We start from the raw sequence: 12,301 nt of genomic DNA, 5'->3' as shown, positions 1-12,301 counted from the left end.
AAATAGCCATTAATATATCAGTTGGGCTCACCACTTTAGACGAATTTGAAGTTTTTCTCTCGTAGGTGATCATGTTACTCTTCTCAGATCCAACAGTCATCGAACGATTAAAATTGTTTTCGCTTACCTGTAAACAAAATTAGTATGAGAGCAAGCAGACAAACTCAGCTTTATAAGATGAAAGTGCCCTTGATTACCAGCAATGATTTTCGAGCGCTCTGCGTGCGCCTCATACTCGCAGGATCCGTGTCTCCGTCCTCCTCCGAACTGCTCATCAGCTTTGAGAAGCTGACACCGCTCTGGATGATCTCGTCGAAGCTGCCCTGCTGTTCTATCCTTCCCTGCAGTAAATAATTCTTTTTTTCCCATACGTGTTAACCTAGGAAGATCATACAGCTCAGTTATGGAGTACTTTGGCCTACCTTGTTGAGCACCACGATGTTGTCAGCTCCCTGCACGTACTGAAGCTGGTGAGTTACCAGGATTCTGGTCTTGCTTCCCAGATAGGAGGTGATGCATTCATCAAAGAGGTGCTTCCCAACATGAGTATCGACCGCAGATAAAGGATCATCAAGCAAGTAAATATCCGCTTCACGGTAAACTGCTCTGTGAAAAGAAGAAAGGAAGTATTACAGCATTAAGTGACTCGACGTTAATAATATGCAATTTTGTTGTATATCATTTGATGTAACAGTCGTGAGGCACCTTCTCTCCGGTGTTGTTGCAGATATTTTCAGTCGAGTTTTCGTATTGTGTACGTAAAATGAGTCCAGCCATAGGATGCACATGCAGTATTCACGCCGACGGCAAGCATCTGTTTTTTCCAATTGGGAAGAAAATTATGTGTAAAATGTAAGTTGTACGTTCAATACGCAATATGGTGCAGATTAATCTGATGTGACATCCACTCTGAAGATATTTGTTGATGGGAAAAACGAAACACAAGAACTAAAAAAATTTCCATTGGCGATTAAGTAAGGTAGCTGTGTTGTGGGTTCATGAAGATAGAGCATTATAGTGCCAGAATTACAGCATCGATACACTTGAAGAGCCGAGCGGTCTAAGGAGTTGCAGTTATGGACTGTGCGGCTGGTCCCGGCGGAGATTCGAGTCCTCGCTCGGACATGGGTGTGTGTGTGTTTGTCCTTAGGATAATTTAGGTTAAGTAGTGTGTAAGCTTAGCGACCGATGACCTTAGCAGTTAAGTCCCATAAGATTTCACACACATTTGAACACTTGAAGAAATAATAGTTAACAGATCCTATTAGGTGTTCTATGTGTAACATCTTAGTGCCGAGAAGATTTTATTCAGGTAAGCCTCCGCAAAATATTCCGAGGACATGTTAATAACATTATTTTTATATGATACCTACTAAAGCTTCAGTATTAGGGATGAAATAATTTTGCAACATTATAAATTTCTTGGTCTCGTCATGGGTACCTGAATTCCACATACAATTTTGATTTAAACTGGAGGAGAATATTATAAGAAGTTACAATCATTCACTGACGCCAGTAATTACTGCCTAAAGTAACAGTGTGTGACGTAACGAGGTGAAATCCTCGTCAAACAATATGTTGCTATACACGAGCAGTATGACAGCGGTATAACAGCAGAATTACAGCTAGCGGCCACGTGGTGGTTTGTTCATTTACGAAAGGTGAGTCGCTGTACAAAAGTGAAGAACTGGTAGCTTCAGATAGACTGTAAAAGTGGCCCAGTGGCATTTTATATTGCTCTTATTAGTCCTTATATTTCACGCAAGAATAAATATATTCAATAGGCAAAAACGGCAGATAAAAATAGAGTTGAGACGGAAATACTCGTTTCCACCAGCGCTTCCAGAGTTGCAGTTGATCAAAGCGCAGATTTCATTACTGCATTTTTGAAATTAATTCATTCTTTTAATAAAACAAATACGACACTCAGCGAAGTGTCGACAGATGTGTCTTGGTGAGAGGTATCTACAAATATATTCAATAAAGAAATTCATTAGATTATTCACACTTTTCACTTAGCTGGTGGCAGCACGAAACCAATTACCATGTTTTATTACTTTTCAGACGCTACATAAGTAACAGAATGTTACACGCAGCAGCATGCATTCGTATCAAGAGATAACTATGGATATAAACGTAAATCTATGTGCTTTAATATAAATTAAGATCAAAATTAGATGAGCTAAATGCGTATTATTAATATCCTTAAGTACACGAGATCCAGAAGTGCTACGTCATTTCTTAGTCCAGAACTGGAAAGTCTCCCACAGATGAGACGCCCTGTAATGCGGAAAAATCGCGGTATAGTGTTTATGTTAGATGTCTAGTGTTTCGTCCCAGTTTGATCAGAAATTAAGCATGTACGTCATGGTACAGTTAATTTGTAAATATCATGTATTGTTCAAAACATATGAACTTTTCGAGTCTGGTTAATAAGGCTTGCGTCAATTAGAGAGCCATAGTGGGAATAAAGAATACGAATCATGAGGTGCGAATATTGGGAGGATGATGTTCGAAACGCTTTTGTGCCTGTATGTTTGTCAGTTTGGCTGCAGTTTAGCCGCGTTAGTGAAGTACTTCTAATGAAAAGCAATAAATTCATTACATACTCCTTCAGAGGGACTCGATGTTTCGCACATGATAAACAATTTAGGATACTTTTGACTTTCGAAGGGACTCAGCACTGAGAGCAGTGCTGGGATCCATACCGTATGCTGAAAGTTATTGAAACTTGTTAGAACAGTTAGATAGTGCTTCAATATATACGATGGGGACCTGGTAGAATTTATCATTAGTATATCAGTTAAGCCCGACTGGTCTTCTGCGCACATTTATGAGGATTATAAACAATTTATTGAACTTTAATTGTCACGTGTGTTAGCCATCGCAAATTGAACTAAGCTCTACATCATAATTTTTAGGAACACCTACACTTGTTTTTTATAGCAGTAGTGTGAGGGATAGAATGCGACGCTGCTCCGAAATTCCTTTGACACTGTGAGACATGAAAATAAAATTGTTATCCCTGCATCACGTTCCTCTCCAGGGTAAGGCGGTCTACACTAATAAAGTAAATTTCATTTCATTTAAAACCGTAGATAGAAGCAGAAGGATCTCATGTGTTGCTTCATGTCACCGTTTTATGAATAGGAAACCAATATATGCTGCACTACAGGACAATCAATTGCTAACGCAACAGATGCGAGAGAAAAAGTTACGCTGCCGCTGATGAAGTCCGTAATATGTCACGAGGATATAAAACTCCCAGGAAGCTATGTATTACCAAATCACATAAAAATTGTGATGTTGCCCAAACCTTTACGAAAAAGCTTTTTTCTTACTGGCTTACTGAACTCAAAAGGCTCACAATTGTTTACTACAACTGCCCATCAAGCAATAAGGTTGACAACTTAAAACATTTTAAAGCTACTTCCTTTTATGTTAATTTAACTTCTAATGTTTATTGTCAAATGAAAAAAAAACACTTCAGTTTTTCTAGAAGGGCTCAATACGCTTAATACAAAGGCTGGCACACTCGAGCGAATTATTTGAGCATTTATAAGCACATCGAACACTCTAAAGAAGTCTTACAAGTTTTAGCAATTAATTTGTTGCCAGGAAGCTAAGTTACTATATTTTGCTGCTGGTTTTGATATTATTACGCTCAGCTGTAGTCATCCATTTAGTTGTTTTATCCTTAACGCATAAACTTCTCTGCTGTCGTTGAAAATGAGGACGCTTAATTTTCTCTGTCACCGTCATCGCAATGACCCCTGTTCTGATTTTGACATGAAAAATTGAACTAGAAATAACAGGACAAGTAAAACGTTGAATGCCGCCTCTTCGTTTGTCAGTTGCGAATGCATTTCCATACTTTACGTCTATGGTCACAAACTTTTTGTCAACAGATTACCGGTTTCGGTCAATAATGACCATCTTCAGATCTGTTTTATAAAAACGATGTCCTAATGCACTGCGTCGTTTTTATAAAACAGATCTGAAGATGGTCATTATAGACCGAAACCGGTAATCTGTTGACAAAAAGTTTGTCACCGTAGATGTAAAGTAAAGGAAACTTATTCTATATTCGAGTCACTGTCTTATTCGCGACAATGTCTCAGCTTGTGGAGCTAGGAATGCCGCGCGCACTAAGAGGCACACGTTGGTGTCCATTAACAGATCTCCGTTACTGCAGTGATATTATTTTATTCCAGTCTAGATGTATACAATTAGCCTATAACGAAATATTCATTAAAAAGATTGCTCAAGAATTCATAAATCATTTAGTCACGTCAGTAGCAGCCTTTATACCAGAGTACGATTTGAGTAGTTCCAAAATCGACCGTGTTAGTATAGGGCGCTATATAGATAGAAAACAAGTTGGGCGGTAGGATGGAAGAAGACAGTCTGAACATGTAATACCTCAGAATGTCAGGTTATGTGTTGTTAGGGTTAACATTATTGGTAAAAAATTACACAACTAAAATGAGCGTCAAAAACATCCGTCTTAGGAGATTAGCAAGCATTAATTGTAACTGATTTTTTATCGCTTTCAAACTCTCATTCAAATTCTAAAGGTAGCAGGGGTAAAATACAGAGAGCGAAAGGCTATTTACAATTCGTACAGAAACCAGATGGCAGTTATAAGAGTCAAGGGGCATGAAAGGGAAGCAGTGGCTGGGAAGGGAGTAAGACAGGGTTGTACCCTCTCCCCGATGTTGTTCAATCTGTATATTGAGCAAGCAGTAAAGGAAACAAAAGAAAAATTCGGAGTAGGTATTAAAATCCATGGAGAAGAAATAAAAACGTTGAGGTTCGCCGATGACATTGTAATTCTGTCAGAGACAGCAAAGGACTTGGAAGAGCAGTTGAACGGAATGGACAGTGTCTTGAAAGGAGGATATAAGATGAACACCAACAAAAGCAAAACGAGAATAATAGAATGTAGTCGAATTACGTCAGGTGATGCTGAGGGAATTAGATTAGGAAATGAGACACTTAAAGTAGTAAAGGAGTTTTCCTATTTGGGGAGCAAAATAACTGATGATGGTCAAAGTAGAGAGGGTATAGAATGTAGACTGGCAATGGCAAGGAAAGCGTTTCTGAAGAAGAGAAATTTTTTAACATCGAGTATAGATTTAAATGTCAGGAAGTCTTTTCTGAAAGTATTTGTATGAATTGTAGCCATGTATGGAAGTGAAACATGGACGGTAAAATGTTTGGACAAGAAGAGAATAGATGCTTTCGAAATGTGGTGCTACAGAAGAATGCTGAAGATTAGATGGGTAGATCACATAACTAATGAGGAGGTATTGAATAGAATTGGGGAGAAGAGTAGTTTGTAGCACAACTTAACAAGAAGAAGGGAACGGCTAGTAGGACATGTTCTGAGGCATCAAGGGATCAGAAAATTAGCATTGGAGATCAGCGAGAAGGGTAAAAATCGTAGAGGGAGACCAAGAGATGAATACACTAAAAAGATTCAGAAGGATGTAGGTTGCAGTAAGTACTGGGAGATGAAGAAGCTTGCAGTGGATAGGGTAGCATGGAGAGCTGCATCAAACCAGTCTCAGGACTGAAGACCTGTTATTACAACAACAACAACAGTTAAAAAAAGTAATACGTCACTATCCCATATACTCTCTCTGGTTTACCGCTCAAATCGTTTCATCCTTACATATCTGTATCTATATGTACTCCCGTTCCAGTCGCATATTATTCGCGGGAAGAAGCCTCCGTGGGGCTCGACTCTCTAATATTATCTTCGTGGTCTTTCGCAAGTTATATGAGTTCGTAGAATGAAAGCAATGTATTGGTTGAGTCTCCTAGCAACGTGCGTTCGCGGAACTTCGACAATTTACGAGTAATACGAGTACCACACCGTGATGCAGAACGCCTCTCTTGCTACGTCTACAAACAGAGTCTCCGCGACACTTTCGCACTTACTTAATGAACCTGTAACGAAACGTGTTGCTCTTATTCAGATTTTGCGTCTTCCTCTATCAGCCCTATCTGGTACGGATCCCTGTCTGACGAGCAGTATTCGAGTGTTAGTCAAACGAGTGTTTTATAAGTTACTTCTTTTGTTTGTGAACTACATTTATGAATATTCTTTCAATGAATCTCAATCTGTCATCTTTCTTACGCGTGATTGCTTAATGTGGTCGTTCGGCTTCAGGTCGTTGCCTACGCATAGCCATAGATATGTTATAGTAGTAACAGCTTTCAGTGATTGTTCTGCAGTTGTGAAATTATTCTCTGTATACTACAGCGTCCTCCGTAAAACGTCACATGGAATTTCCCACGTTATCTACTAGGTGATTTATACGTATTTTGTAAATTAACGGTCCCACCTTACGCCCGGGTTCCCGGGTTCGATTCCCGGCGGGGTCAGGGATTTTCTCTGCCTCGTGATGACTGGGTGTTGTGTGATGTCCTTAGGTTGGTTAGGTTTAAGTAGTTCTAAGTTCTAGGGGACTGATGACCATAGATGTTAAGTCCCATAGTGCTCAGAGCCATTTGAACCATTTGAACGGTCCCACAACGCTCCAATGGTGCACTTCCGGAGCGACTTATACTTTTGAAGACTTTCCACTGTTCAGAATGATATTCTATGTTCTGTTTGCTAGAAGCTCTTCAGTCCAGTTACACAGATGGCCTGATTTTCCGTAAGCTTATATTTTGTTCATTAGATGGTAATGCGGAATTGTATCGAACTCCTTCCGGAACACCGAGCTGCAGCTTACTGGGTGTCGTGGACGAATAGAGCGAATTTGGTTTCACACAAGCTATGTTTTCGGGACACATGTTGATTCCTCCGGAAGTTTCACAATAAACACCGTTCGAACAGGTCTGGAAGGCCCAACCGTACCGACCGGCCGCCACCTCGTCCTCAGCCCATAAGTGTCACCCGATGCGGATATGGAGGGCCCTGTGGTAGGCACACCGCTCTCCCAGCCATTGTTACTTACCGCGACCGGTGCCGCTACTTCTGAATCAAGTAGCGCCTCACTTGGCCTCACAAGGGCTGAGTGCACCCCGCTTGCCAACAGTACTCATCAGACCCGGACGGTGACCCATCTAAGTGCTATCCAGGCTCGACAGCGCTTGAGTTCGGTGATCTGACGGGAACCGGTTTCACCAATGCGGCGTAATACGCGACCATAAAACGTGTTCCAAAATTCTACAACAGACCGACATCAGGAATATAGCCATACAGTTCTGTATGTATGTTCCATGACCTTCTTGAAAACTGGAATGCCCTGTGCTTTTTTTCAGTCACTAGGTACGCTTCGCTAGAGGCGTACGGTACACTACTGCTAGAAGAGGACGTTCTTTCGCATTGTCTGTGTAAACTCTAATTGGTATCCTAAGGTCCAGTAGCCTTTATCTCTGTTCAGCGATCCCATTTCCTTTTCTGTCCCTTTGTCACTCATTTCGATATGTGTCATTCTATCATTCATGCATCGATTTAAAGGAGGAACTGCACTGCTGTCTTCCTGAGCGAAATAGCGTTGGAAAAAAAGACTAGAGTTCTGGTCTTCCCTGTGTGATCCTCTTTGGCAGTTCCAGTGTGGTCTTAGCAATAGCTTCGATCCGTTTATTGGCTTAAAATAAGACCAAAACTTTTTAGGACTAACTGTGAGGTCAATAAACACAAGTTTGCTTTCGAATTCACTAAACGCTTTGCATGTAGCCCACCTTTGGTTAATTTTGATTCGTTTGGTTTTTGTTTGAGAGGCTTTAGCTAAGTTCAAATTTGCAGCGATGCCCTTTTTGCTTTCGTAGCAGCTTCCTAACACGGCTGTCGAACCACGATGGGCCTTTCCATCCATATAATTTTGGTCGGCACATACCTGTCTAAATCTTATAGATATAATGGCTCTTGAACTTTGTCCAGTACTGTCAGTGCTGGAGATAAATTTTTCCTGTTGATAATCCGAAATGTCTCTCGTCGCTCTTGCTAAACAGGAAAGAGTCGTAAAGTTCAGCTCTGGTTAAAATGGCTCTGATCACTATGGGACTTAACTGCTGAGGTCATCAGTCCCCTAGAACGTAGAACTACTTAAACCTAACAAACCTAAGACATCACACACATCCATTCCCGAGGCAGGATTCTAACTTGCGACCGTAGCAGTCGCGCGGTTCCAGACTATAGCGCCTAGAACCGCTCGGCTGCACCGGCCGGCTCAGCTCTGGTTGTCATCAAAATGTCTAAGAGGTAATTTCGGATAAGGCATTTAGAGTAATTCTCTGTTCCTACTATTCGTCCTAATCACTTGAATCTCGTAGTTTATACTGGTAAGTTAAAATCTCCACCTGAAATTATAATATGATCAGGACACTTAAGCGAAATACGCTCCAAGTTTCCCCTCAGATGTTCCGTCACTACTGCTGCTGAGGCAGAGGGTCCATAAAAGCATCCGACATCCATGTTTGATTACCAAAAACATTGTGTATTCTTAATCTGTACTTACCTCATTAGACATTATCGTATTTTTTATTTCTACAAACACAGTCCCACCACCAGCTTTCAACATATCTTTGCAATATATATTCCAGTTGGTGTTCAGAGTTTCGTTGCTATTGACATCTAGTTACAGCTAACTTTCTGTCTCTTGTACTATTTCAGCACTATTATCGTTCATAGCTGATACTAGATCCGAGTCCTATCTACGAAAGCTCCTCCAGTTAATTAAGACAGTATTAACATTTTTTTCTCCTACCTGCTATGAAGACTGCTACCCTGTCTGTACTCAGAACGCGTCATCAGGTCTGTGGAGGGTGTCGTTTATCATAAAAAACTAGTAGCTGCTAGCTGGTCGCTGCGTGTAGTGCACATTTCTCCATCCGATAATGGAATTGAGAAGTTTGCATCCGATATTGTCGAAGAATCATATGAGCCTATGGCTCAGACATTCCACTCTGTTCCAAACCAGAAAACCACGATCGGTTCTGGGAACGATACTGCAGTACGATTGTTCTACTTCCAACTGCAGCGACTGCCAGGAACCAAGCCTGAAGCCAGCTGGCACGCGCCATCCTCGCGAACTTGAGCCACGATTTGCAACCGGACGCATCCACCGAGCTCAGTCGCTGCCGGCAGAACCTGCTCCACATCTCGGACGACGCATCCCGCCCCCCCCCCCCCCCCCAAGAAAGCAAGCAAATTCGCTGATGGACTCCATTACCCACCTAACGTGAAGCTCCTAACAACAAGCAATCACATCCAGTGCGCTTGTCCGGACCTCTCAGGAAGATCGGCCACGGTCGCAACAGGCGAGCCATCCCATGCAGATTTTAGAAGTACTTTGAGCAGTGGGTAATACCTCAGACATTTGTTAGGCGTAAAGGGACAGCGGTGCGACCGGTACCGACTTTCACATCCCGGCCTGAGCCTCGCGACACTGCTACTGTTCGGCAGTCACCGTCGAGCAAGTGTCTGCCACTAGGGATGTGCGAATCGGAAGGAGCAAGAATTCCAGAAAGCGGAATGACCTCTAGAGGTTCTCAAGCACTCGTCTTAGGTGTCCGAGCGCCATCGAAGTCCAGCCTGAAGCATGCTGACCGTGACCAACGCAGCTTTCAGCTGTTTACAGACAATAGCCAATTTCCCCTGGACCAGAACACAACAGGAGCAGTCCGTACCCATTTCAATCACTTTTCCTTTTTTTATGTAGGAAGTCAAGTGGCAGTAACCCGAGAAGTCGCTGAGTGCAATCCAAATTTGCTGCTACGCTACTGCTTGTGTGCACTACCCTGAAAAGTCGCCTAACGCAAGGATAGCGCAATAAATTTACGGAAGCAACTAAGAGTAAGTTAGTGAATAGCAGTCCACGCTGTAAAATGGACAGGCACAATTCACTTCTTCGCAGGAAAATGTTTGAAAATCAGGAACAGTATTAAATTACTTGTTATTAGTCAAACAGCTATAGCTATGGGCAAGTTTTGTCGCCTCTATGACAGCTGCTGCACAGGCATTTATAGATTATTTATCACCAAATTTACTATGCATTTTCAACATTTGCATAGTAAAATGGCTACTGAAAGGATTAAATAAGAAAATGAGTCGAGCATACAGAACGTCCATGTTGATGCACGGGTAACAGACGCAACTGAATAATTCTGGGCTTACAAAGGACATCAACTAATTGTGAATACCACAAAATAATCACAATGAGCGAAAGGCAAGTTTTCGGGATTGTGTCTTGGTCCGGCAAACGATTGTGATCTGCTACGAGATTTCAAAAGAACTGAGGCAACTTTGCAGACTGGATGACTCATCCAGGAAATTTAATTCTATCTGCATAGTGGAGCGTTTGTTCTAAAAACAGTTTAGTTCGACAATAACATCAAAACGATTACAATTGAAATTATACGACTCTCTATTAGTATATAGCTGGTTGACAAAAATAAGGTTTTTTTTGGTAACTGGCTGAAGTACCTGGCGAGGCTGACCCTGGCCCTCTGTCCGCCGCTGAGGGTGATGCCCTTCTCGCCCACCAGCGTCTGGTCGCCGTACGGCAGCAGCTCAAAGTCCTTGGACAGGGCGCACGCCTCCACCACGCGCTGGTACTTCTTCCGGTCGTACGGCTGTCCGAACAGGATGTTCTGCCGCACGCTGCCCACGAATACCCACGGCTCCTGGCTCGCGTACGACACTTTTCCACCAATCCTTAGGTTTCCAGACGACGGAGCGAGCTCATTTATCAGCAGGTACAACAGGGAACTCTAAGACATAAAAGAACAAATAAATTAAAAAATTACTAGTTTAATTCGTGATGATTATACGTTGTTGAAAACTGGTTTCTTGGAGCTCTCACTGCTAGTCTATCTTACAAAAGAATCCTCATCTCTGAATAACTACCACACCTGCATCCATTTGAACTTGCTTTCTCTATTCATCACTTGGCGTCTCTCTACAGTTTTTACATCTCACACTTACTTCCGTTACCAAATTGTCAGTTTCGTGATGTCTCATGTTATGTCCTATCAACCGATCTCTTCTTCTAGTTAGGTTGTTCAACAAATTTTTTTTTCTCTCCAATTCGATTCAGTACCTCCTCATTAGTTACGTGATCTACCAATCTAATCTTCAGAATTCTTCTGTAGAACCACATTTCAAAAGCATCAGTTCCCGTTTTGTCTGAAGTGCTTACTCTCCACGTTTCACATTCATAAAAGGGTATACTCCAGATAGACGCCTCTAGAAAACACTTCCTAACACTTAAATTGATATTAGATGTTAAAAAATCGGCTGTCATCACTTATTTTGCTGCCTAGAAATGCCTACTACTTCAAATGTCTCATTTCCTCATCTTCTTTCCTCAGTATCGCCCTAGCAGGCATACGTTATGTCAGGTGCTGCAAGGTTTCTTGGGGAATAGCAGCCCATTCTTCACGGAGTGCTGCTGAGGAGAGGTATCGATGTCGGTCGGTGAGGTCTGGCACGAAGTTGGCGTTCCGAAACATCCCAAACGTTTCTTACGATTCAGGTCAGGACTCTATGCAGGCTAGTCCATGGCAGGGGTGGTATGGTCGTGTAGCCACTCCGCCACAGGCCGTGCATTATGAACAGGTGGTCGATCGCGTTGAAAGATGCAATCGCCGTCCCCGAAATGCTTTTCAACAGTGGAAAGCAAGAAGGTACTTAAAACATGGGTGTAGGCCTGTGCTGTGATACTGCCACGCAAAACAACGAAAGGTGTAAGCCCCCGCCATGAGAAACACGACCACACCATAACACCACCACCTCCAAATTTTGCTGTTGGCACTACATGCGGTGACAGATGATGTTCACTGTGCATTCGCCATAGCCAGACCCTGCCATCGGATCGCCACATTGTGTACCGTGATTTGTCACTCCACACAACCTTTTTTTACTGTTCAATCGTCCAATGTTTACGCTCCTTACACCAAGCAAGTCGTCGTTTAGTACTCGTATTAACTGGCGTGAAATGTGGTTTATGAACAGCCCCTCGACCGTGAATACAAGTTTTCTCAGCTCGCGCCTAACTGTCACAGTACTAGCAGTGGATCCTGATGCAGTTTGGAATCCCTGTGTGATGGTCGGGACAGATGTCTGCCTATTACACATTATTACCCTCTTGAACTGTCGGCGGTCTCTGTCAGTCAACAGACGAGATCGGCCTGTACACGTACGCTTTTGTGCTGTACGTGTCCCTTCACGTTACCACTACACTATCACATCGGACACAGTGGACCTAGGGATGTTTAGGAGTGTGGAAATCTCGCGTACAGACGTATGACACAAGTGACACCCAATCACCTCTCTACGTTC

General features: G+C 42.4%; 1 protein-coding gene across 1 annotated transcript in view; it reads right to left on the bottom strand.

Moving 5' to 3' along the window:
• LOC124775459 (ATP-binding cassette sub-family C member 4-like) overlaps window positions 1–12,301 on the bottom strand; it is a 260,610-nt gene that overhangs the window by 110,527 nt on the left and 137,782 nt on the right. Inside the window, exons 10-12 of the mRNA XM_047250292.1 lie at window positions 10,445–10,731; window positions 423–606; window positions 198–341 (exon numbers count right to left, since the gene is read on the bottom strand). Of these exons, the coding sequence (XP_047106248.1) occupies window positions 198–341; window positions 423–606; window positions 10,445–10,731 (615 nt within the window). The remainder of the gene's footprint in view (window positions 1–197; window positions 342–422; window positions 607–10,444; window positions 10,732–12,301) is intronic.

Source organism: Schistocerca piceifrons, chromosome 2 (genome assembly GCF_021461385.2).
Source record: "Schistocerca piceifrons isolate TAMUIC-IGC-003096 chromosome 2, iqSchPice1.1, whole genome shotgun sequence".
Lineage (NCBI taxonomy): Eukaryota > Metazoa > Arthropoda > Insecta > Orthoptera > Acrididae > Schistocerca > Schistocerca piceifrons.
This window is presented reverse-complemented; position numbering and strand designations above follow the sequence as displayed.